Here is a 24,169-nt window from a genome sequence, read left to right as displayed (position 1 = left end):
GTAAAGATACCTTAATAGAAAATAACTAAAGTAAAAGTAAAAGCCACCCAGTAATACCTACTTTGAGTAAAAGTCTAAAAGCATTTGGTTTAAAATATACTTAAGTATCAAAAGTAAAAGTATAAATCATTTAGAATTCCTTATATTAAGCAAACCAGATAGCACCATTTTTTTAAAACTTTTTTTAAATCTACAGTATGGGTTAGCCAGGGGCACACTCCAACATTCAGACATGATTTACAAACGAAGCCTGTGTGTTTAGTGAGTCCGCCAGATCAGAGGCAGTAGGGATGACCAGGGATGTTCTGTTGATAAGTGCGTAGATTGGATCCTTTTCCTGTCCTGCTCGGCATTCAAAATGTAACCAGTACTTTCATGTGTCAAGGTAAATGTAAAAAGTACTATATTTTCTTAAAGAAGGTATTGAAGCAAAAGTAAAAGTAGTCAAAAATAGAAATAGTAAAGTATGGATACCCCCAAAAATTACTTAAGTAGTACGTTAAAGTATTTTCACTGGTTAGGAGGGGTGAGGCAGGGTTACTGCAGAGTGTTGTGTTACTGTGACCTGGCCCTCTAAGCCCCCAGAAGGTGAGCAGAATTCCTAACGAGGGCCTCCCGGATGGTGCAGTGGTCTAAGGCACTGCATCGCAGTGCTAGCTGTGCCACCAGAGACTGGTGTCGCTGCCGGCCGCGACCGGGAGGTCCATGGGGCGACGCACAATTGGCCTAGCGTCGTCCGGGTTCGGGAGGGTTTGGCCGGTAGGAATATCCTTGTCTCATCGCTCACTAGCGACTCCTGTGGCAGGCCGGGCGCAGTGCACGCTGACCAGGTCGCTAGGTGCACGGTGTTTCCTCCGACACATTGGTGCGACTGGATTCCGGGTTGGATGCGCGCTGTGTTAAGAAGCAGTGAGGCTTGGTTGGGTTGTGTTTCGGAGGACGCATGGCTCTCGACCTTCGTCTCTCCCGAGTCCGTACGGGAGTTGTAGCAATGAGACGAGACAGTAACTACTAACAATTGGATACCACGAAATTGGGGAGAAAAATGGGGTAAAACATTTTTTAAAGAAAGAAATAAAGAAAGAAAGAATTCCTAATGAGCTCTGAACTGTAAACAAGACTTGAGATCCACACCCTGGGATTCTGTTGCTTCCTATCAGGAGTTATATTCTCTAATAGGAAGCGCCCACCCCCCTTGCTCTCACTACACACACATACATACACACACCTCCCTCAACCTTTCCCCTCTGTGCCTGAGGGACAAATCTAGGCGCTCGGCTAGACCAACGAATAACAGCTCAAATTGGAGGAAATGGGATCTAAAATTACATTTCAGAGAGTCTCATTGACAGTGCATGCCTGAGACCTGATTAGATTCATATTAAGACTCAATAGCCTGTAGGGACGTCAGAAATATTAGTCAAGCATCACGTAGCAATATTACATCTGCCCTTTTATCAGGTTATAGAGACAGAGAGGTTGAGAAAATGTAATGGTAATGTGGTTACGATATTAAGCACCTAATATATATATACATCCTAATATATCTGCAGTCAAAAAGATTCACTGTCATGAAAAAATGGAAGAAGGCAGGTGGAATTTGCCTTTTTTCCCCAGCACACATTGACTCATTTTTGATGACAGATCTGTAAAGACAGGCCCTGCCCAGGCCACAATATGTTACACTGACGCCACCTACTGGTCACAGTAGATAAGGCAGATTCCACATTGATACAATGATAGTGTGTGTTTGTGTGTGTGTGTGTGTGTGTGTGTGTGTGTGTGTGTGTGTGTGTGTGTGTGTGTGTGTGTGTGTGTGTGTGTGTGTGTGTGTGTGTGTGTGTGTGTGTGTGTGTGTGTGTGTGTGTGTGTGTGTGTGTAATCTCTGTAGCCCACAGTATCACATATACCAATTTGTTTCCTCTGAGTGTCCACACTGTTTAATCCCAGTTACCTCTTTCATAAACCAACCATCTTGTGTCTGTCTGTTTCCTATCAGACAGTGCCAACTAAACCCACAGGGGCCAACTAGCCACCTCATCTGCACTCCAGCCACTGAACCACTCACTCTCAACTACATGATGACACTCCAGCAAGTCAACCCAACCAGAACATCCTCACCTTATTAGGGGGCAGAAGGTATTCAACACTAACTCATCAGCACCATAGGGTGGTCAAACAGACACATTGCAGTTAACTGGACTTATTTGCCCACTTTCGACAAGCCAGACTTCAGCCCTATTCCGATTCCACCCCCTTCTCCCTGAAGTGTGCACTCATTCACCCCAGTGATGGGCAGTACTTTTGTTACGCGTATTTTAAATATGCATTTGAATTACTTCTGAGTATTTAGTCATTTGTATTACACTGGGCTGAACTACACTCCAATGTATTTTGTAACAAAACATCTTCCAGAGCTGTAATTTCTATTTTCAAACTACAAAATACTTTTCGATACCATTTTATAATTGTGGTTCACATTTTGTGCCTCCCTTTCACCCTGCATTGGTATCAGAAGTCTGATGGCACTATGGTGGGATAAGAGTGTCTGCTAAATGAACTAAATATATACTGAACATAAATATATATTACTGGGTTACAGTTCATAATAAGGAAATCTGTCACTTGAAATACATTTATTAGGCCCTAATCTATGGATTTCACATGACTGGGAATACAGATATGCATCTGTTGGTCACAGATACATTTTTTTTAAAGGCAGGGGCGAGGGTCAGAAAACCAGTCCGTATCTGGTGTGACCACCATTTGCCTCATGCAGTGCGACACATCTCTTTCGCATAGAGTTGATCAGGTTGTTTGTGGCCTGTGGAATGTTGTCCCACTCCTCTTCAATGGCTGTGTGAAGTTTCTGGATGTTGGCGGGAACTGGAACATGCTGTCATTCAAGTCGATCAAGAGCATCCCAAACATGCTCAATGGGTGACATGTCTGGTGAGTATGCAGGCCATGGAAGAACTGAGGCCTTTTCAACTTCCAGGAATTGTGTACAGATCCTTGCGACGTGGGGCTGTGTATTATCATGCTGAAACATGAGGTGATGGCGGGGGATGAATGGCACAACAATGGGCCTCAGGATCTCATCACGGTATCTCTGTACATTCAAATTACCATCGGTAAATGCAATTGTGTTCATTGTCCGTAGCTTATGCCTGCCCATACTATAACCCCAACGCCATCATGGGGCACTCTGTTCACAACGTTGACATCAGCAAACCGCTCGCGCACACGACACCATACACATGGCCTGCGGTTGCCAGGCCATTAGGACGTAAAGCCAAATTCTATAGAACGACGTTTGAGGTGGCTTATGGTCGGGGAATGAATATGAATTACACTCTCCTTCAAAACTTGAGACATCTGTAGCATTATGTTGTGTGACAAAACTGCACATTTTAGAGTGGCCTTTTATTTTCCCCAGCACGAAGTGCAACTGTGTATCGATCATGCCGTTTAATCAGCTTCTCAATATGCCACACTTGTCAGGTGGATGGATTATCTTGGCAAAGGAAAAATGCAAAAAGAGGGATGTAAACAATTGTGTGCACAAAATTTGAGAGAAATAAGCTTTTTGTGCGTATGGAACATTTCTGGGATCTTTTTTGGGGGGAGGGATTTTCGCGTTTATATTTTTGTTCAGTGTAAATGTATTGTATATGTAAAACTTTACATTTGCAAAGCATTTGGAGTATTATTCTAATGAGTTCCGGGCCAAAACAAGGCCAATAATGATACACAGTGTGCTTTGCAGGTCATTTTAGTTCATTTTCACATATACATTTACATTTTGGCAGACGCTCTTATACAGAGTGACTTGCAGTCAGTGCATTCAACTAAGGGAAATGAACAAGTATGTAAAACAAGCATGTAAAACATTTCTGTAGTCATTACTGAGAAGGTTGTTGCTGTTCAGACCGGCTACTTACAAATATATTTCTGTATTTTAAAATACAAAATACATGTATATAACTAAATACATTTAAAAATACAAGTATTTTGTGGTTCCATTTGATACGTTGATCTTTATGGTATTTTGTCATTTTATTTTGTCATTGTATTTGGTCATTTTTGCCCATTTCCGATTCACCCCAGGCATAAGCCTAAATACCCAATTGCTCTCCCGGAGGAGGGTTGGCCAATGTGCAGTCGCAAAGTCTGCCATATGTCTTACAACAATCTGATACTTTTAAATCCCTGTGGGGGAGTGAGTGAGTACAGGTTTCCGGGCGAAAGGGGAGAATGTGAATTGGGCTACAAGTCTGGACTGTTGAGATGTAAACTAGGTAGACAGACTGTGCAGTTGAAGGACATGTTTGTCAGCCTAATCTATACAAAAGGATACGTTTGACAAATAACATTGCAGCTGCAGATGAGAGTCTGCATTTTATACTGTCAAAGCATCCTTAACATCTGATCCAAGACACCTGTGTGTCCTTTGTGCCAGTGGGTGTTTATATCACAGTAATATCACATTATAAGCAGTACCCAGTATGCTGTTTATACCTCAGTAATAGCAGGCTATAGGTCCCAGAGAGAGACATTGGAACACACTGAGTGAGTTAACATAACTCATGGAGCAGAGGATTGTGGGAAACATAGTTACCTAGGAAACTGAGAGATCCTACACATGCCACTGTCCCAAAATACTGTCTGGGACCAAACTGCAGTAGCCTAGGTTATTCTATCTTTCTAGGTCAGGATTTGTATAGTGGTACATTAGGCTACAGACAAATTTACAGTAGGGTATATTAATTTGGGCATTATGCAGGGCCTACAGACATACAGGCCTAGGGCTTGACCACATTGCTCAATTATGTTTATCAAAAGTATTCAAATGATCAATTTATAATAAGGCCTATGGGCTAGCAGGTCATTATAAATCGATGACAGATGTTTGTTCGACATTTCAGATGGCCACATGACCGTTAAACCAGTGGGATGTTACGTCACTACTCACTACTGTATAGTTTAGTAGCGTCATATGTGGACCTTACGTTTTTCTGTGCTATCACGCCCCCTCCGACGCGCTCAATTATTCTCTTCTGGCTGGCCACAGAGAGGAAGATGCGAAGCGAGAGTGTTTACTCCGCCCAAAATCAGTCCATGAAAGTAAGTGAGAAATGTTTGTATGGCTGTGTGTGAAATTTGGTCAACAGAAAATTTAATTGGTAATTTGCTACATGAGGCTTATTTGGTCTAATATACGTTTTTCTAATGGTTAGGTTGTTGTTACAAATGCACTGATATAAGTGGACACACGTGGCATTAAGGCAACTTTGAAAATAAAAACACTTTATCACAGAGTTTCAAAACCCAGACGCGGAATGCATGCGAAACAGATCAAGAAGACCAGGCTGGGGTTTGAGAAGTCAATGACAGAAGTGAAAATGTTTCTTTAGTTGTTCATTTTCTAAAGAAATCTAAAGGCACAACCTAGAATCAAGCCAATGTCTTAAGTAACTGAACATGTTATTACTCCAACCTTGTGAAAGTGGCAAACTGAAACATTTGAATTTTCATCAAAAACTCTATATCGAAGGAGTGCCTTTGATTTGCACATGTCCAGTTCAGTGTGAAACGATCAATTGACCAAATGACATATTTCTGAGTTTAGCTAGCCAACGTCACCACGACATTACCTGCAAGCATGATCTGACATTTCTATTGGAGAAGCAGTTTCTTCCGATCTTCATACTTGCAGGCTTACTGTCTTTCACTTTTGTCTAAACCCCCTCTCGTTGGCTAGAATGGTCCCACCTGATCTTGCCTCCTCCCACCTGTCTTCCATCTTTGAGGACATGTATTTCCATGGTTAAAGCGGTCACTCGACTATCTTATCAATATAATAGAACATCTTTGCTGTGGATCAGGCGCTGTCAGGTGCAAAGCTGCTAATGACACTGCCGCAGCTCCGTTAAAAGTACAGCATGTGCCACGAACGAAGAACAAGAGCTGCTTTCTGATTCTCTCCGAGGAGAGAGAGATCAACCATGGCCAGCTGGCGGAGAGAGAGCCCGCGGATCCGGGCAGGACAGGGAGGTAGCAGCCTGAGAGCAGCGAGGAAGCCCCGGCAGAAAGATCCATCCAGCGAGGTAGGGGACGCGGGCGAATCAATGACAGAGCTGCCACAATGGTTACGGCTTTATTTCTATGGAATGCACGGTGTCACTTTGGATATTCTCCTGTCGTCCGCACAGGGGCTTTTGGCTGACAGCGACCCCAAACTGTTCGGCTTTTCCTCCCCGTACCTCTGCATCATGCACTCGCTGACCCATTTCTTGCTGGAAAAAATATATTCGCAAAAGAAGTGCTTTCAAGGACGCCCAGTAGTTTTTCACCTTGTTTTCTATCCCTCTGTGTACATCGGGTTGCAGATCCTGATTGGGAATATTAACACGCTGACCGAGCACGTTAGAATAGTCTCTGCCACTCATCTCGTAGTTCACTACTTACTGGCCCTGTACTTCACCCAAGTTTTCCACAAGGGGCTTGCGCGGCTGCGCTACCACTGCCCCGGGAAACGGACCATGTCTACCCCGGCAGAGCGCACCCTGGAGTCGCTGCCTAATAACGGTCTGCCCGATGTTGTACGATTCCTCTTCTTTGGAATGCACGGCTTTCTGGACGAGATCATTTTTACCTCGATATTCAACCTTGTGGAGAATTTGGACCGGACCATGAGCGGCCACACGTCCCTGTGGTCCTTCCTGATGTACGGGAGCTGCAGCTTCGTGGTAGAGAAACTCTACCTTCATTTACGCTTCAGACGCGGTTGGAGCACCTGGAGGCGGCTCCCCATCTATATCTGCTTCATCTACACCTGGGAGTTCTGTTGGGGGCTGGCGCTGCGGCAGTACGGCGCATGCTCATGGGATTATTCCCACTATCCATTCAACTTCATGGGCCTGATCACGCTCCTCTACCTGCCCGGATGGGTCTGCATCAGTCTCTACCAGGATATTCTGTCCAACGTTCTGCTGCGCGTGGTTGTGTGTGCCAAAGACGAGGAGTGAGGGCACTCAGGGCAGGGCGCTGACATCAACGTATGTCCTGTGTCCAGGAAAGACAAGTGTATTATAGGCCTAGGCCACAATTGATTTAGGGACTATTGATACTAATACAAATAAAGAAGATGACATTTAAGATGATCAATTGTGTACCCGCACTTTGTAAAAAATCATGTGTATTTCCCCAGTGGAAATGTGGTATTGATGTAGCTGTTTAGACAGCCTCTTTTTATCAGTGATTCTAACGAATAGCCTATTCATTTGTTACAGGTAGCCTAAACACACACACAGGCATGCCTTGCCTGGCATGTGACGACACATAGACATGCCTTCTGCTGTGATGACAACTGCTATTTCTTACTTTGATGCAGATGAAACAATAATATTTAACATTTTACACTTCATTTGCTTGCTCATGATTTTAGAGCTGTGAATTATTTAAACTTTATTGACAAAGTCAGCCATATTGCATGGCAGGCACCATTTGACTTGTTTGGTCTCTTCAATCCCAGAGGTTGCTTTGAGCTCATTTCTGCATGGCTGCATATGCACATTCATGATCACTTAATTGCTTAAATCTTATTTTCTTCAAAAAATGCATGACATTTGGAAATAAAATGGGTTCTAAAAAAGTTCAAAATGTATGTAGCAGGAGATAGAACGAACGGGTCGTGGACCGAATGAATTTCACTGTGAATAGTTTTCTGAACCAAACCTTAACCTTACTGTGTTGGAGTGCCTTTCTGAGCAAACCTACAGACAGCTGGACTAAAGACAAACTGAACTACACTGTGGGCAAGTTTCCCCCCTAGTCATGGCTGACCTAAAAAAGGAAGCTCAATGGGGAATTGAAAGTGCTTTTTAGTCTACCACTATAGGCTTAATCTGGCACAATGTGTGCCAGTCAGACAGACCATGAGGATCAGATTTAACCTTCTCCCTTCATTACATAGGGACATCTCCCAAACTGAACTACACTGTGGGCCAAGGTTCCCCCCTAATCCTGGCTGAACTAAAAAAAACAAAGCTCAATAGGGAATCTCCAGCCCCAGGCTTGTTTACCTCACGTTTATAAAGCAGCGGCGCACGCGTCAGCGTTTTATGGTTTACACTCGACAGGTTGATCTGGAGTGGGCAATATCAGGAGTCAGCAGACCTGGGTTCAAATACTACTTGAAATCTTTCAAGCACTTTCACTGTTTGTTTTCACCTGCCTGGAGTGCCAGATGGATGGGTTTTGGGGTTTGAATGTTTGTGACTATTGAATTGGTTCCACACCAGGAAAGCTCAAGCAAGCCTAGCAAAAGTATTTGAAATGATTTCAAAATAGTATTTGAATCCAGGTCTGGGAGTCAGGTGTGGAGCATGTATAGTATAATTACTTGGGATCAACCTCCATGTGTTCTTTGGCATTGATCTTTCTGCCTGTTTTATTTCCTTGTTTGCACTTGTACCACACGGTAAAGTCTCCATGTTCTCTCTGAGGGACCAAACACATACAGTATGTGTGAATACCTGGCACTGTGACTTCACTAGCAACCTGTTTCAACATTATACTCTTTCCGTTTTATACTCTCTCCGTTTGGAAACGTATAGTTTTAGCTCTACTGATTTTATGATTCTCGAGCATGTTTCTAATGCATTTTACTGCCTGCTGTCGTCAGTCCTGGGGATTCCGTGAAACTAAGGTTGGAGGTAACTGAAAGCTGGTACTGATGAGTAATACTAGTGCAGGGAGAAATATCTTATAACATGATGTTATTGAAATATTTCAACTTTTACACATGTTGATTTTTGTCAGATGATTATGAATATGTCATGCCGTGAGAGTTTCCCTTGCCTCCGCAAACAAACAATACCTTCCAATCTTCTGGAGACTGACACTGGACTGATTGAAATAACAAGATTATTTTCCTTGTGGTTTGTCATTTCAAAATGGTGGGCTTTTGTTGTGGACGATGCAAAAGAAGGATACACATGGGCCAACAGTTACTGCCTCAGTGATGATGAATAGGACCAGAAGTTTCTTTCCTGGTTACAGTGCCTTGCAAAAGTATTCACCCCCCATGGCATTTTTCCTATTTTGTTGCATTACAACCTGTTATTTAAATGAATTTTTATTTGGATTTCATGTAATGGACATACACAAAATAGTCAAAATTGGTGAAGTGAAATGAAAAAAATTACTTGTTAAAAAAAACAAAGGTGGTGTGTGCATATGTATTCACCCCCTTCGCTATGAAGCCCCTAAATAAGATCTGGTGCAACCAATTACCTTCAGAAGTCACATAATTAGTTAAATAAAGTCCACCTGTGTGCAATCTGTCACATGATCTGTTACATCATCTCAGTATATATACACCTGTTCTGAAAGGCCCCAGAGTCTGCAACACCACCAAGCAAGCGGCACCATGAAGACCAAGGAGCTGTCCAAACAGGTCAGGGAAAAAGTTTTGGATAAGTACAGATCAGTGTTGGGTTTTAAATAAATATCTGAAACTTTGAACATCCCAGGGAGAACTATTAAATATATTATTAATAAAATGGAAAGAATATGGCACCACAACAAACCTGCCAAGAGACGGCTGCCCACCAAAGCTCACAGACCAGACAAGAAGGGCATTAGTCAGAGAGGCAACAAAGAGATCAAAGAGAACCCTGAAGGAGCAGCAAAGCTCCACAGTGGAGATTGAAGTATCCGTCCATCGGATCACTTTAAGCCGTACATTTCACAGAGCTGGGCTTTACGGAAGAGTGGCCAGAAAAAAAGCCATTGCTTGAAGAAAAAAATAAGCAAACACGTTTGGTGTTTGCCAAAAGGCATGTGGGAGACTCCCCAAACACATGGAAGAAGGTACTCTTGTCAGATAAGACTTAAAATTTAGCTTTTTGGCCATCAAGGAAAACGCTATGTCTGGTGCAAGCCCAACACCTCTCATCACCCAGAGAACACTATCCCCACAGTGAAGCATGATGGTGGAAGCATTATGCTGTGGGGGTGTTTTTCATCGGCAGTGACTGGGAAACTGGTCAGAATTTAAGGAATGATGGATGGCGCTAAATACAGGGAAATTCTTGAGGGGAACCTGTTTCAGTCTTCCAGAGATTTGAGACTGGGACAGAGGTTCACCTTCCAGCAGGACAATGACCCTAAGCATAATGCTAAAGCAATACTCAAGTGGTTTAAGGGGAAACGACCCTAAGCATAACGCTAAAGCAACACTCAAGTTGTTTAAGGGGAAACATTTAAATGTATTGGAATGGCCTAGTCAAAGCCCAGACCTCAATCCAATTGAGAAATTTGTTGTATGACTTAAAGATTGCTGTACACCAGCGGAACCCATCCAACTTGAAGGAGCTGGAGCAGTTTTGCCTTGAAGAATGGGCAAAAATCCCAGTGGCTATATGTGCCAAGCTTATAGAGACATACCCCAAGAGACTTGCAGCTGTAATTGCTGCAAATGGTGCCTCTACCAAATATTGACTCTGGGGGGGTGAATAGTTATGCACGCTCAAGTTTTTTTTTCTCCGTTTTTTTGGTCTTATTTCTTGTTTGTTTCACAATAAAAAAATATTTTGCATCTTCAAAGTAGTAGGCATGTTGTATAAATCAAATGATACAACCCCTCCAAAAATCGATTCCAGGTTGTAAGGCAACAGAAAAGGAAAAATGCCTAGGGGGTGAATACTTTCACAAGCCACTGTATGTGGTTGGGGAGAACCTTCTGTCCCTGGTAAAGTTGTGATCTTAATCATTTTTCTTTAAAAAATTGATGTTTGGAAATCATTGACCAACTGTATTTAATAATACAGAACAATCATGTACTATATAGCTCACAATGAGTAAGTAAAATCATGTTTATTTTAGGTTATAAATGAGGAAAGACTCAAATATTCTTGCTATAGTATGTCCATGGTGGAATTGAATCAATCACTGTATGGATATAGTGTAGCCTGCATACTGTACATTACTTATAACTACATTAAATCTCCATGTTGAACCACTAAGGTTGTCCCAGTTCATGTTGTCTTGATTGACATTGTGCTCTCACTAAATTGCTTGTATTTACAGGTTGTCTGTGCTTCTCTCAGATCAGCTTCCTAGGAAAGTTGAACAATGTCGTAAACCAACTGAAAATGTCTGACCTTTACAGGAAACCGCACCTCAAATATATAAAGTCAACACTGCTCTGCGACTGGATCAAGAGATACTAAATGACTCATATCTGTGCCTGGTGTCAGATTGATTTGGCATGAGAGGCAGAGATGATGAGTCTGGTTTTTCCACCTCTGCACTGTTTGTTTGTGTGTGTGTGTGTATGTGTGTGTGTGTGTGTGTGTGTGTGTGTGTTTAGGCTAGGTTACCCGTGGAAAGTTGTCAAGGAGACCATTCAGCGAGGTTGGAGGGGGTTAGAGGGGTAAGAAGAGCTGGATTGTTACTGTAGGGACCTGTCATTTATGTTCCCATATATCTGATACCCAGGGACACAGCACCACCAGCCAATCTGATTGGCCATAAACATCTAGGGACAACAATGGCTTATCTAATTGGCCAGATGACTCCCATCATTCACTTCTCCTTCTGGACTCATTATCTCCCCGCTGACTTCCTCTATTTGTTACAGCAGTAGAACACTGATACTAACACAGGATTTAGTGTTGATGTTAACTGCTTCACTCCTGGCTCTCTGAGGTATCACTTCTCTATTTCCAGTTATAACACCTGCACACGCTCAAACTCTTAATAGGGTTGTGGGCCTAACTTCAGAAGTCTGGCTAAAATTCAAGTTAATTCTCTACAGAGTAAAGCAGGCTAATGCTTAAATGCCAAATGTCTACAGTAATCTACTTGAATGCTTAATAAGGCTTTGGGCTCTACCGAGAATAAACTATTAGCACCTCTGGTCAATGTCCATTAATAACATATTTATAATAACAGGTCTAATAGGTGCCTGTCTTCACAACATCAACACTGTGGGGATCAGTAGTGCAATAGACAACCATATACACTCCAATGATATAAAAATAACTACAGGAAAACTGTTGTCACAGGTAAACCATCTCTACTTGCAATCAACTCTTCTTTGTTCCTGTCACAGCATGTCAATGTCTTTAGGCTATCTCCTGCTGAATGGAATCAGTAGACGTATGGAGCTTCATCATTACTGCAGTGTGAACCTTATTAAGGCACAGAGAAAACAGTGACCTGAAACACCCAGGCTGTACAGTACTGCATGGCATACACTGTAGTTTGTCCTTATGTGCCATCAACATATCACCCGAAACCATCATCTGCATGAGCCGTTCAAGTACTTACCTCTGATTATTATGACAGTTTTATTATGAAGGTCAAACCAGAGACTTGTGCCACCTTGTGTATGTCACACAGGACAGTCCAGTTGATCCATCCATCAGTGTTTGTGGTTTTTTTTTTCAAGTTCTCTTTTTATGGTCGATTGTTCCATATCAGCGATCACTTTATTCAGTGTCTTAGTTTTGTCAGACAGACCCTGATGCTTCAGTCTAAACACCAGTGCTTTAGACCGGTGTATGGGCAGCTTGGGGGAACATGTCCGTCCTGCATAGCATTGACAGGTGAACCTCCTAGAGAAGAGAGTCGGGTCAGCCAGACTGGGAGTCCCAGGGACCATGTATGTGCCCCTGGCCCGCAGGATACGGAAGTTCCCTGAGGACAGGTGGAGGTAGTGGTCCGACTCGTAGTGCTTCCGGACGCAGTGCCCGTTCCCCTGGCACAGGAAGTTGCCGGGCGGCGGCCGTCTCGTTGTTGACGTAGGGGTTGAGCGTGGTGGTGAGGTACAAGGAAAGAGCTTCACAAGACGCCCATGGAGAGGGAGAGAGAGAGAGAGAGAGAGAGAGAGAAAGTAGGAGGAAATGATAACACTTCATGTTTATGTGTAGGGCTGAGATACGCCTGTTGAGCCTCACAGGATGCCTGTGGGAAGGGAGGGTGGAGGGAGGGAGGGAGGGAACAATACATCAAAGAAAGTTTGAGTGGATTCATATGTGCTGGAGTAGTATTCTATTTATGGTAATATTCTATTTATGGTAATATTCTATTCATGGTGAGAATAGTTTTCTGCTTTTGAATAGTTTTGTTTCTTAAAACAATATTATGTGTCTCAAATGGCACCCTAAAAATGCCAGTGGTATTTTGCATTCAGTGTGATTGGGGAGTATCACCTTGAGTGTGTATGTGTGTCAGAAGCCTTGTTTATACCTGGCTCTAGCATGCGGCCTTTGTTCTGATCTTATCTACATTCTGATTTTGCCCACATTTTCAGAACTATGTGAGGCTTTGGTATTAACATGTATTAACATGTGACTCATATCCGTCCATTGTGTCCGCACTGTGAACAGATTTCCTGGTCCCTCCTGGTTTCCTGGTCCCTCCCTGTATGCATATTTATTTATTTTATTTTATTGATGCCATAAGTTAATGGTGCCACCTGTCAATGATTTTAGAAGGCAGGGTAAGGATGATTTAAACGGCTTCACTGTCCAGATCCATGTGCACTTGTAAGGAGGAGGTGAGGGCATTCGGAGTGTGGTGTCAGGAAAACAACCTCTCACACAACGTCAACAAAACACAGGAGATGATCGTGGACTTCAGGAAACAGTAGAGGGAGCACTCCCCCCTATCCACATCGACGGAACAGCAGTGGAGAAGCTGGACAGTTTTGAGTTCCTCGGCATGCACATCACAGACAAACTGAAATGGTCCACCCACACAGACAGTGTGGTAAAGAAGGTGCAACAGCGCCTCTTCAACCTCAGGAGGCTGAAGAAATTTGGCTTGTCACCTAAAACCCTCACAAACTTTTAGAGATGCTCAATTGAGAGCATCTTGTCGGGCTGTATCACTGCCTGGTACGGCAACTGAACCGCCCACAACCGCAAGGCTCTCAAGAGGGTGGTGCGGTCTGCACAACGCATCACCGGGGGCAAACTACCTGCCCTCCAGGACACCTAGAGCACCCGATGTCACAGGAAGGCCAATAAGATCATCAAGGACAACAGCCACACGAGCCACTGCGTGTTCACCCCACTACCATCAAGAAGGCGAGGTCAGTACAGGTGCATCAAAGCTGGGATCGAGAGACTGAAAAACAGCTTCTATCTCAAGGCCATCAGACTGTTAAACAGCCATTACTAACACAGAGGCTGCTGCCTACATACAGACTCAAAATCATTGGCCACTTTAATAAATGGATCACTAATCACATTAATAATGCCACTTTAAAATGTTTTACATCTCTTGCATTACTCCTCATATGTATATACTGTATTCTATACCATCTATTGCATTTTGTCTATGCCGCTCAGTCATGGCTCATCCATATATTTATATGTACATATTCGTATTCCATCCCTTTACTTAGATTTGTGTGTATTAGGTAGTTGTTGTGGAATTGTTAGATATTACTGCACTGTTGGAACTAGAAGCCCAAGCATTTTGCTACACTCGCATTAACATCTGCTAACCATGTGTATGTGACCAATACAATTTCATTTGATTTGAGGTGGTGAGGGGGTGGTGAGGAAGATCTGATCACAATGCATCTTTTGATTGTCTACATATAGTACACCTGTCTGAAAATGTGGGCACCATCAGGATGTGGACAAGATCAGGACAAAGGATCCTGTTAGAACCAGGTATAAACAGGGCTAGAGTATCACTTAACCTTGTCATCGTAGTTGGCACTGGCCCCCCACAGAATGGCTCCTGAGGCCTCCACAGCAGCATTCTCCCCGATGGTCCCAGATCACCCTGGAGACCATCACACAGTTAACGCAGAGAAGGGTTATTATTATAGTGGTAGGGAGTGTGACAAAGGTAACTGCACCTCAGGACAACATTTCTCTAATCTCGGATCCCCACCATCACCCTGCTTCGTGTGTCTAGCGGGTAGGGGCTAGCTAGAGACTCATTTATGATTGGTCAAAGGCCTTTGTAAGAAGCATATTTCTCACCTGGCTGAGGAAGCGTCTGTTCTGGTCGATGAAGACAGGTCGTGTTTCCACGTAGACAGACGGGTGCGGTGAGGGGCTTGGCGGGCAGGGCAGACACCCTCAGCACCTCCTGGACTCAGTTCCTTACCATCAGGGTTGCGCTATGCCTGTCCCCTAGAGACGCCTAAAGAAGCACAACAACCCCATGGGAGTTAGTCTCTCTCACCTTACCTACAAACTAGAAAGCACTAGACTTTTAGTATAGCCTGCCAGGCTACACAGGAGATGGCAAAACCAAAACACATCTGGCTACCAGACTAGGGGTAGATGTTAGATTATGAATTAGTCATATCCTGCCCCACCCCACCCCTCAAAAAAACATCCTTTACCTGCAGGTATATAGATGGGTATAGTGCAAAACTAGCCTCCCACAGCCAGAGCAGCTCATCGTTCTGCCCCATCACCTCCTTGGTAAATCTCCCTGTGTATCCTGGCTCCATCCATTCATGGTTATAACAGTTGGGGAACAGGTAGAATCCCCACAGGTAGTTGGGCCTGAGCCGGCTACCCAAGGACAGAGTCTCTGCCATGTAGCTGCGGGTTTCTGCCTGGAACTGCTTCTTGGCTGTAGCCGTGGCCCGCCGTGCTGTGAGGGAGCGGTCCCTCTGGCAGGCATGGGTCACTGAAAGGGTTCTGTAGATCAACTTGGAGCCCCAGTTCCTGGCCCACAGGGGGCGCCAGTCCTCCCAGTCGATCACAGCCAGGACACCGGCTGTCCTGGAGGGAGGTGGAGCAGTAAAGTTATACCCTTATTATGCACTGATCTAAGGTCAGTTTTGTGTCCCCAAGTCTCCCTTAATGATTAAGGTTAATGTTTGAACATGGTGGACTAAACATTGTTTAGTAGAGTAGCAGTTGTAGTTGACCCATAGTGTTGACCTGATGGTTAATCATTAAGGTTAGGATTTTGGTGCTGATTTTAGATCAGTACTTGGAGGGGATGTAGTAGTCAATGTCAGCGCGGGCTTTGGCCAAGCTGGCCCTAAGGTTTCCTCTCTGGAGGATGCCTCCGTAGAACTGCTGCCTGGATAGCAGGTTCACTTGGGGGTAGAGGCCCAGTCGGTCAGTATAGAACAGAGACAGGAACTGACCTGGCACTTAAAAGCAGGGAGGAAGGAAACACAGTAACGTTCTCGCAATAAATCCCTGTTAGAACATTGAAGTATATGATTGTTTTAGGGTCATTCATTTTCTAACATGTTACCATTTATCCAAGAGGAATATATGTATTGTTTCTTACCTTACCTTAGTCGGAAGTTTACATACAACTTAGCCAAATACATTGACACTCAGTTTTTCACAATTCCTGACATTCAATCCTAGTAAAAATACCCTGTCTTAGTTAGTTAGGATCACCACTTTATTTTAATAATGTGAAATGTCAGAATAATAGTAGAGAGAATGATTTATTTCAGCTTTTATTAATTACATCACATTTCCAGTGGGTCAGAAGTTTGCATACACTCAATAACTATTTGGTAGCATTGCCTTTAAATTGTTTAACTTGGGTCAAACATTTGAGGTAGCCTTCCACAAGTTTCCCACAATAAGTTGGGTGAATTTTGGCCCATTCCTCCTGACAGAGCTGGTGTAACTGAGACAGGTTTGTAGGCCTCCTTGCTCACACACACTTTTTCAGGTCAGCCCACAAATTTTCTATAGGATTCAGGTCAGGGCTTTGTGATGGCCACTCCAATACCTTGATTTTGTTGTCCTGAAGCCATTTTGCCACAACTTTGGAAGTATTCTTGGGGTCAGTGTTCATTTGGAAGACCCATTTGCGACCAAGCTTTAACTTCCTGACTGATGTCTTGAGATGTTGCTTCAATATATCCACGTAATTCTCTTTCCTCATGATGCCATCTATTTTGTGAAGTGCACCAGTCCCTCCTGCAGCAAAACACCCCCACTTCATAATGCTGCCACCCCCGTGCTTCATGGTTGGGATGGTGTTCTTTAGCTTTGCAATCCTCCCCCTTTTTCCTCCAAACATAACGATGGTCATTATGGCCAAACAGTTCTATTTTTGTTTCATCAGACCAGAGGACATTTCTCCAGAAAGTACGATCTTTGTCCCCATGTGCAGTTACAAACCGTAGTCTGGCGGTTTTGGAGCGGTGGCTTCTTCCTTTCTGAGCAGCCTTTCAGGTTATGTCGATATAGGTGTCACACCCTGACCATAGTTTGCTTTGTATGTTTCTATGTTTTGTTTGGTCAGGGTGTGAGCTGAGTGGGCATTCTATGTTGTGTGTCTAGTTTGTTTGCTTCTGTGTTTGGCCTGATATGGTTCTCAATCAGAGGCAGGTGTTAGTCATTGTCTCTGATTGGGAACCATATTTAGGTAGCCTGTTTGGTGTCTCAGAGTTTGTTTGCACCAGATAAGGCTGTTTAGGTTTTCACGTTACGTTTATCTTTTATTAAACATGAATCGAAATAACCACGCTGCATTTTGGTCCGCATCTCCTTTGACACAAGAAAACCTTTACAATAGGTCTCATTTTACTGTGGATATAAATATTTTTGTACCCGTTTCTTCCAGCATCTTCACAAGGTCCTGCAAATAAATCTGGGATTTATTTGCACTTTTCGCACCAAAGTACTTTCATCTCTAGGAGACAGAACGTGTCTCCTTCCTGAGCGGTTTGACGGCTGCGTGGTACCATGGTGTTCATACTTGCGTACTATTGTTTGTACAGATGAACGTGGTACCTTCAGGCATTTGGAGTTATGCTCCCAAGGATGAACCAGACTTGTGGAGGTCTATTTCTTTTGATTTTCCCATGATGTCAAGCAAAGAGGCACTGAGTTCGAGGCACTGAGGTAGGCCTTGAAATACATCCACAGGTACACCTCCAATTGACTCAAATTATGTCAATTAGCCTATCAGAAGCTTCTAAAGCCATGACATAATTTCTGGAATTTTCCAAGCTATTTAAAGGCACAGTCAACTTAGTGTATGTAAATGTCTGACCCCCTGGAATTGTGATACAGTGAATTATAAGTTAAATAATCTGTCTGTTACCAATTTTGGACAAAATGACTTGTGTCATGCACAAAGTAGATGTCCGAACCGACTTGCCAAAACTATAGTTTCTTAACAAGACATTTGTGATGTGGTTGAAAAAATAGAGTTTTAATGACTCCAACGTAAGTGTATGTAAACTTCTGACTTCAACTGTATATACTGTACAGATTTACAGATGGCTGTTTGTCTTAGTCATTTAGAACTTGTAGCCATTTAGAACTTGTAGCCATTTAGAACTTGTAGCCATTTAGAACTTGTAGCCATTTAGAACTTGTAGCCATTTAGAACTTGTAGCCATTTAGAACTTGTAGCCATTTAGAACTTGTAGCCATTTAGAACTTGTAGCCTTTTAGAACTTGTAGCCTTTTAGAACTTGTAGCCTTTTAGAACTTGTAGCCATTTAGAACTTGTAGCCATTTAGAACTTGTAGCCATTCAGAACTTGTAGCCATTCAGAACTTTCATTCTACAGACATTAATTTGTTTCACGGACAGATTTGTATCATCTCAACAATCTTCTCAATCCCTTTCCCCGTGTGCTTAAATGAACCTCCTTATCTAAAGGGGAAGTGAGGGGGAGAGAGAGAGCCTTGTCAGAATGCTAGATATAGCCGCTGAGTGCCAGCCTCAAAGATGGCCAGAAAGATGGCTGGCGCTGTATGGAAGAACTGCCATGGAACTACCATTTGGATAATCACTATCCCCTATCCCTAGCCTGCCAAGAATAACCCACAGATAGACATAACGACAAGGTAAAAGACAAACGACACGGTACCTGGACATCCCTTCACATCAGGTCTTCACCACAGCTCCTTGATCTGACGACACTCTGGATCCAACAAAGACACGTTTGATTTTGGAGAAATGGCTTTTGCACTTCATCGGTCCAGACAAAGAAGGTACTGTGAAAACAACCTTCTGTTCTCCTAAACAGAGGAGACTAGACCTATTTCCTACACAGGCCAACCGGAGAGAGGAGAAAGCTGGACCGAGCTGTGCATAAGGATGCACCCACCACTGCATGTTTGTCTATCGAGAATAACTTGTTATGGTCTGCACCAGCCAAGTTGGTCTTGGAGCAAGAGAAGATGAGACACCTGGGTGTGAGGTTGTGGAGCGTGTACTGTTTTAACCTCTGTAATGTAGCAAGCAGACTGGGACCGGGGGCAGGCTCTTGGCCCGGAGTAAGTACGGATCAGTGAAAGGATGGGCTGGGGCAGCATATGGGGCTAGGTTAGGCTGGGGTATGGGGGTTCGGCAGGGGATGGGGATTGTGATCGATGAAGAGATTGGTAAGGGGATTCTGATTTGATTGCCTTTACACTGCGCTGAATTAAAGCCACCGTAACATAGAGGTGTCATATGTCACAACCGCACAGGGGTTCCGGTTATGAAACCGGGCTGGTTATCCAAGCAGTGTAGCTGTGTAGGACTCTAAATCAATGAGACTTCCTGAACCTGACAGTCTGAGGAAGAGCTTATAACAATTGTAATATTCTATTATCTGGTTCAGAGCACATTGTTTTGGTCATCTCCAGTATGCAGCTCGATGGGAACACTGGTTGTCTGTGCAGCGCTCCGCTCTGGCTAGACTAGTTGTCTATGCAGACCATCTCACACCTCCGTGACAGGAGAGAGGACTATTACGTAATACACTGAATGTTGCTTAGATACTCACTAGCAGCAACACCACTGTAGTCCGGGGTGTCAAACGTGTTTGTGGGAACAGACATGTTTTTCCTCCTAGGCCTCCAACACAACAATGGGATTCAGACACTGATGAATGCATACTTCTTTCAGACATGGAAAGGGCAAGCTGGGAGAGGGTGGGAGGTATTGTAAGGTTTCTCTGCAGTTTACGGTACATTATTGTGAGGTTAAATATAAGGCAGACATACAGGCTGGAGGGTTCACGTAGAGCTGAGAAACCATAATAAACCATAAATCATCAGACAAAATAGCCAGGGCTTGAATGCACAGTCTTGAATGTAGTGTAAGTATTTAATTTAGTTAGTACAATATGAAATTATAGTAAAACAACAACACACTCATTTTGAAATGAAGAAGGGCTGTATTTTATGAATCGTGATAGACTAAATTCCTATGAATCCATTGAGGACATAGCACTGGCAGCACACCTCATGTTCTCTTTTCACAAGATGAACTCTGTGACGTGACCTCTGACCTGGTAATACTGGCTTAATATGGGATTACAGTCATGGTGTGGACGGTGGTGATGGTAATGGGGGAGGACACAGGCCAGGGCCACAGGCACAGGGTGCTGATGGGGGAGGGGAGGGGAGGTGGCGGTGGGGAGGTCAGAAAGACAATTACATTGTATGATGTTAAAGAGCACATGTGCAAAACCCATTCCACGGAGGGCCGAGTGTCTGCAGGTTTTCATTGATTGATGAATTAAGGTCAGTAATTAGTAAAGAACTCCCCTCACCTGGTTGTCTGGGTCTTAATTGACAGGAAAAATCAAAAACCCACAGACACTAGGACTTCCATGGAATGATTGTTACACATGTAATATATTGTTGACATTGTCTTTTGAGAAGACAGTCTGAGAGAATTTGCACAAGTGACATTCCTGTACATTTTCAAATCCAACCACAAGATGGTGCTCCTGATATTACATATGAATAGGGTTTTTTATTTGTTTAATTGAACCTTTGTTTAACTAGGCAAGTCAGTTAAGAACAAATTCTTATTTACAATGACAGCATAGAAACAGTGGGTTAACTGCCTTGTTCAGGGGCAGAACAACAGATTTTTGCCTTGTCAGTTAATTAAGGGATTCGATCTAGCAACCTTTCGGTTACTGGCCCAACGCTCTAACCACTAGGCTACCTGCCGCCTAGTGGCTAAATTGTCCAATATCGTTGTCCCAATACAATTTCCATCCTAATCTTTCCGCCGTAATGGAGAGAGGTGAAATGTTAGTCTTGATTCAAACAAATCCAAAGTCCAGAGTTTGAAGATTAGTGGCAATCACACATAAAAATATACAATATAAACCAAGGATGAGAACCTGTCAGCTCGCCCCTTTGGTAGGCCCTCAGATCCATTTCCAAAACGTACTGTTTGGAGTTAGAATAGTAGAATACACAAGGTGCCATTTTGAAATGTGTTTGTGCATCAGCAGTTTTTCTCTTATGTCAGTTACTGACAGTAACTCAATTAGTCCATGTCAGCTAACATTTTTTAGATTGGTAGTCTAGCCAGCTATATAAACTTGTAGTAATCATGGTCTAATTAAAGACTGGGGGACTCCATTGATTTTGTTAGTCACTCTCACTCAGATATCATATTAAAAACGGCAAACATTTCTCTCCACCCAATGGCAGAATGTGTAGAATTGCAGGAAAATTGTTGTAAAATTGTAAAATGGAACCAAATCATTCTTATGCCCCCAATAAGGCTAGTGCTGGCTCTGACTGCATGTAGAACCGTGAGCCACTGCAGCCCCTCAGGGTGAGTTCAGATTTTTTTTGTGTGGACCCCACCTCCATCAGAGTTGCCCAAGCTCTGACAAGCTCTGACAAGCCCTGACAAGCCCTGACAAGCTCTGACAAGTTCTGACAAGGGTGGAATCTTTTTCTTGTTTTATTCTTTCCAGTGCAATGATATTTTCACAGGTTCATCTTTCAGCCTTTTCCTGTAAATGTCCCTTTTATAGTTAGTTTTACTTTTTGGGGGGGAGTTTTATGACCCCTTTTTCCAATTGGTAGTTAGCCTTCTCCTATCGCTGCAACTCCCGTACGGACTCAGGAGGGGCAAAGGTCGAGAGCCATGCGTCTTCCCGAAACACGACCCTGCCACACTGGTGCCAGCCGCACCATTGTATCCGGAGGAAAAACCATCCAACTGGCAAGCGTGTCAGCGTGCGTGTGCCCGGCCCGCCACAGGAGTCGCTAGAGAGAGATGGGACAGGGACATCCCGGGCCTGCCAAACCCCCCCTTAACCCAGACGACGCTGGGCCAATTGTGCGTCGCCTCATGGAATCGAACCCGGATCTGTAGTGACGCCTCAAGCTCTGCAGTGCCTTAGACCACTACGCCACTCTGGAGTCCTTTTAGTGTTACCTTGTGCTGTTGATTGAGTGAATGAGTGGAAAAGGGAAAAAATAAGGGATATATTGCATGAGCTTTACTTCTGTCTAGTATATACTGCCCTCTTGTGGTACAGTTATATTTCCTTTCTCTGATCGCTCTATCTCCCCGTCCCTCTGATTTCCCCCCCCCCCCCCCGCCTCTTTATTCATTAAGTTACATAATCTATTATTTATGTTCTGTGGGCATTTGAGGAACTGACCGGGTTACTGCATTTACTTCCCCCTCACTTCCCATCTCTCCTTTTGTAAGGAGAGCACCGGTACGGCAAGGGGAGTGTGTGGTTCAACAAAATGCTTACTTGCAGGTTCCTTATCGACAATGCAACGACAATTACAAATAATTTAAAAAAGGAATACGAACTAAGTAAATGATGCCGTAGAATATAATAAAATTTTTATCATGCATTTAATATCATAAAATGTCTTATAATGTAGGGATCATAAAATGTCTTTAATGTAGGGATCATAAAATGTCTTTAATGTAGGGATCATAAAATGTCTTTAGGGATCATCAGGCTCAGGTAGCATCAGGCTTGAATCTTCATGCCGATCAAACTCTAATAAAATTCAAACATATTTATATGCTTTATATGCTTTAGAATGACACCTTAGATTTTGGCGGGAAACACCAGGTTACCTGGGGGAAAAAAAATAATCTCAGGATGGAACATTTTATAAAATACCGGGAAAATATTCAACCCTAGTGTGTTTGTGTGTGTGTGTATGACTGAATGCATGTGTGGGGTCCATGATGATGCTGTGGGCCTTCCTCAGGCACCGTTTCGAATAGATGTCCTGGATGGGTGGGAGCACGGTCCCAGTGATGTGCTGGGCCATCTTCACCACACGCTGGAGGGTCTTGCGGTCATTGATGGATTAATTCCCATACCTGGCTGTGATGCAACCGGTCAGGACCCTCTCGATGGTGCAGTGGTAGTATTTGGAGAGGACCAGGGGTGGGATGCCGAATTTCGTCAGCCACCTTGGGAAGTAGAGACACTGTTGCACCGTCTTGACAAGAGTGGTGGTGTTGCCGATTCATGTCAAGTCCTCGGTGGTGTGGACGGCAAGGAACATAAAGCTGCTGACTCTTTCTCCTGCAGTCCCGTTGATGTGGATCAGGGCATGTTCCCTCTGCTTCCTGAAGTCTACAATTAACTCCTTTGTTTTGCTGATGTAGAGGGAGAGGTTCTTATCCTGGAACCACAATGCCAGTTCACTTACCTCCTGCTTATAGGCTAGCTCATCATTGTTGGTTATCAGACCTACAACCGTGGTGTCGTCAGCAAACTTGATGATGGAGTTGGTGACGTGCAAAGCCACGCAGTCGTGGTCAAAGAGGGAGTACAGCAGAGGGTTGAGGACACACCCCGGTTATCCGGGGGGCTCTGAGGTACCTGAGCGTATGAGAAAAAAGTAACAAACCCAGCATAGCAGCGCAGCAGAGAGCGTAAACAGCCACGTAGCCTGCTATCTATGGTGGTGAAATGGACAGCACTCTCCAAGGTGCTGATTAATTCAAAGCATTTTAGACGTCACCGCAGAACATATACAGTAATATTCCCACACACTCAAACTATTTCTTATAGCCTAAATTTCAAGCCATCAATGTACAGCAACCTTTTTAGATTGCACTGCAGAACGCCCACCATATAGATATGCACACATACAATTCATATCATTTTCAAGACATCAATATAGCAGTTGAACAAATATCACAATATCAGAACATAACTTCAAATACAATAAATCAATGTTAGCTACAGCAGAACACACATGAGATTATATAGGCATCCTGCCTATGTGATAATCTGAATATGCGCTTCATATTAACTTCACAGAACAAATTTGTAAAGGAAAAAGATGTCCCTACCTTCATTTTCAAAAACTCCCACAATGACTCACTTCATGTGACGTCCATTTAACTCCTGAGAGTCCATTTTTTTGCTCAAAGCCTTGAGCAGGCCTGTG

At 43.5% G+C, this 24,169-nt stretch overlaps 1 protein-coding gene and 1 pseudogene across 1 annotated transcript; one reads left to right on the top strand and one right to left on the bottom strand.

The window, feature by feature from the left end:
* Positions 1-3,765: 3,765 nt before the first annotated feature.
* On the top strand, positions 3,766-11,033 carry LOC109896750 (transmembrane protein 229A-like). The gene has a single exon (XM_031831889.1). The coding sequence runs from the start codon at positions 6,009-6,011 to the stop codon at positions 7,029-7,031; it is 1,023 nt and encodes a 340-aa protein (XP_031687749.1). The 5' UTR covers positions 3,766-6,008; the 3' UTR covers positions 7,032-11,033.
* LOC109896317 (hyaluronidase PH-20-like) lies at positions 11,027-16,263 on the bottom strand (annotated as a pseudogene).
* Between the last annotated feature and the right edge of the window lie 7,906 nt (positions 16,264-24,169).

The sequence above is a fragment of the Oncorhynchus kisutch genome, linkage group LG9 (assembly GCF_002021735.2).
Source record: "Oncorhynchus kisutch isolate 150728-3 linkage group LG9, Okis_V2, whole genome shotgun sequence".
NCBI lineage: Eukaryota > Metazoa > Chordata > Actinopteri > Salmoniformes > Salmonidae > Oncorhynchus > Oncorhynchus kisutch.
The sequence above is the reverse complement of the archived record's forward strand: the minus strand, read 5'-3'. Positions and strand labels throughout refer to the sequence as shown.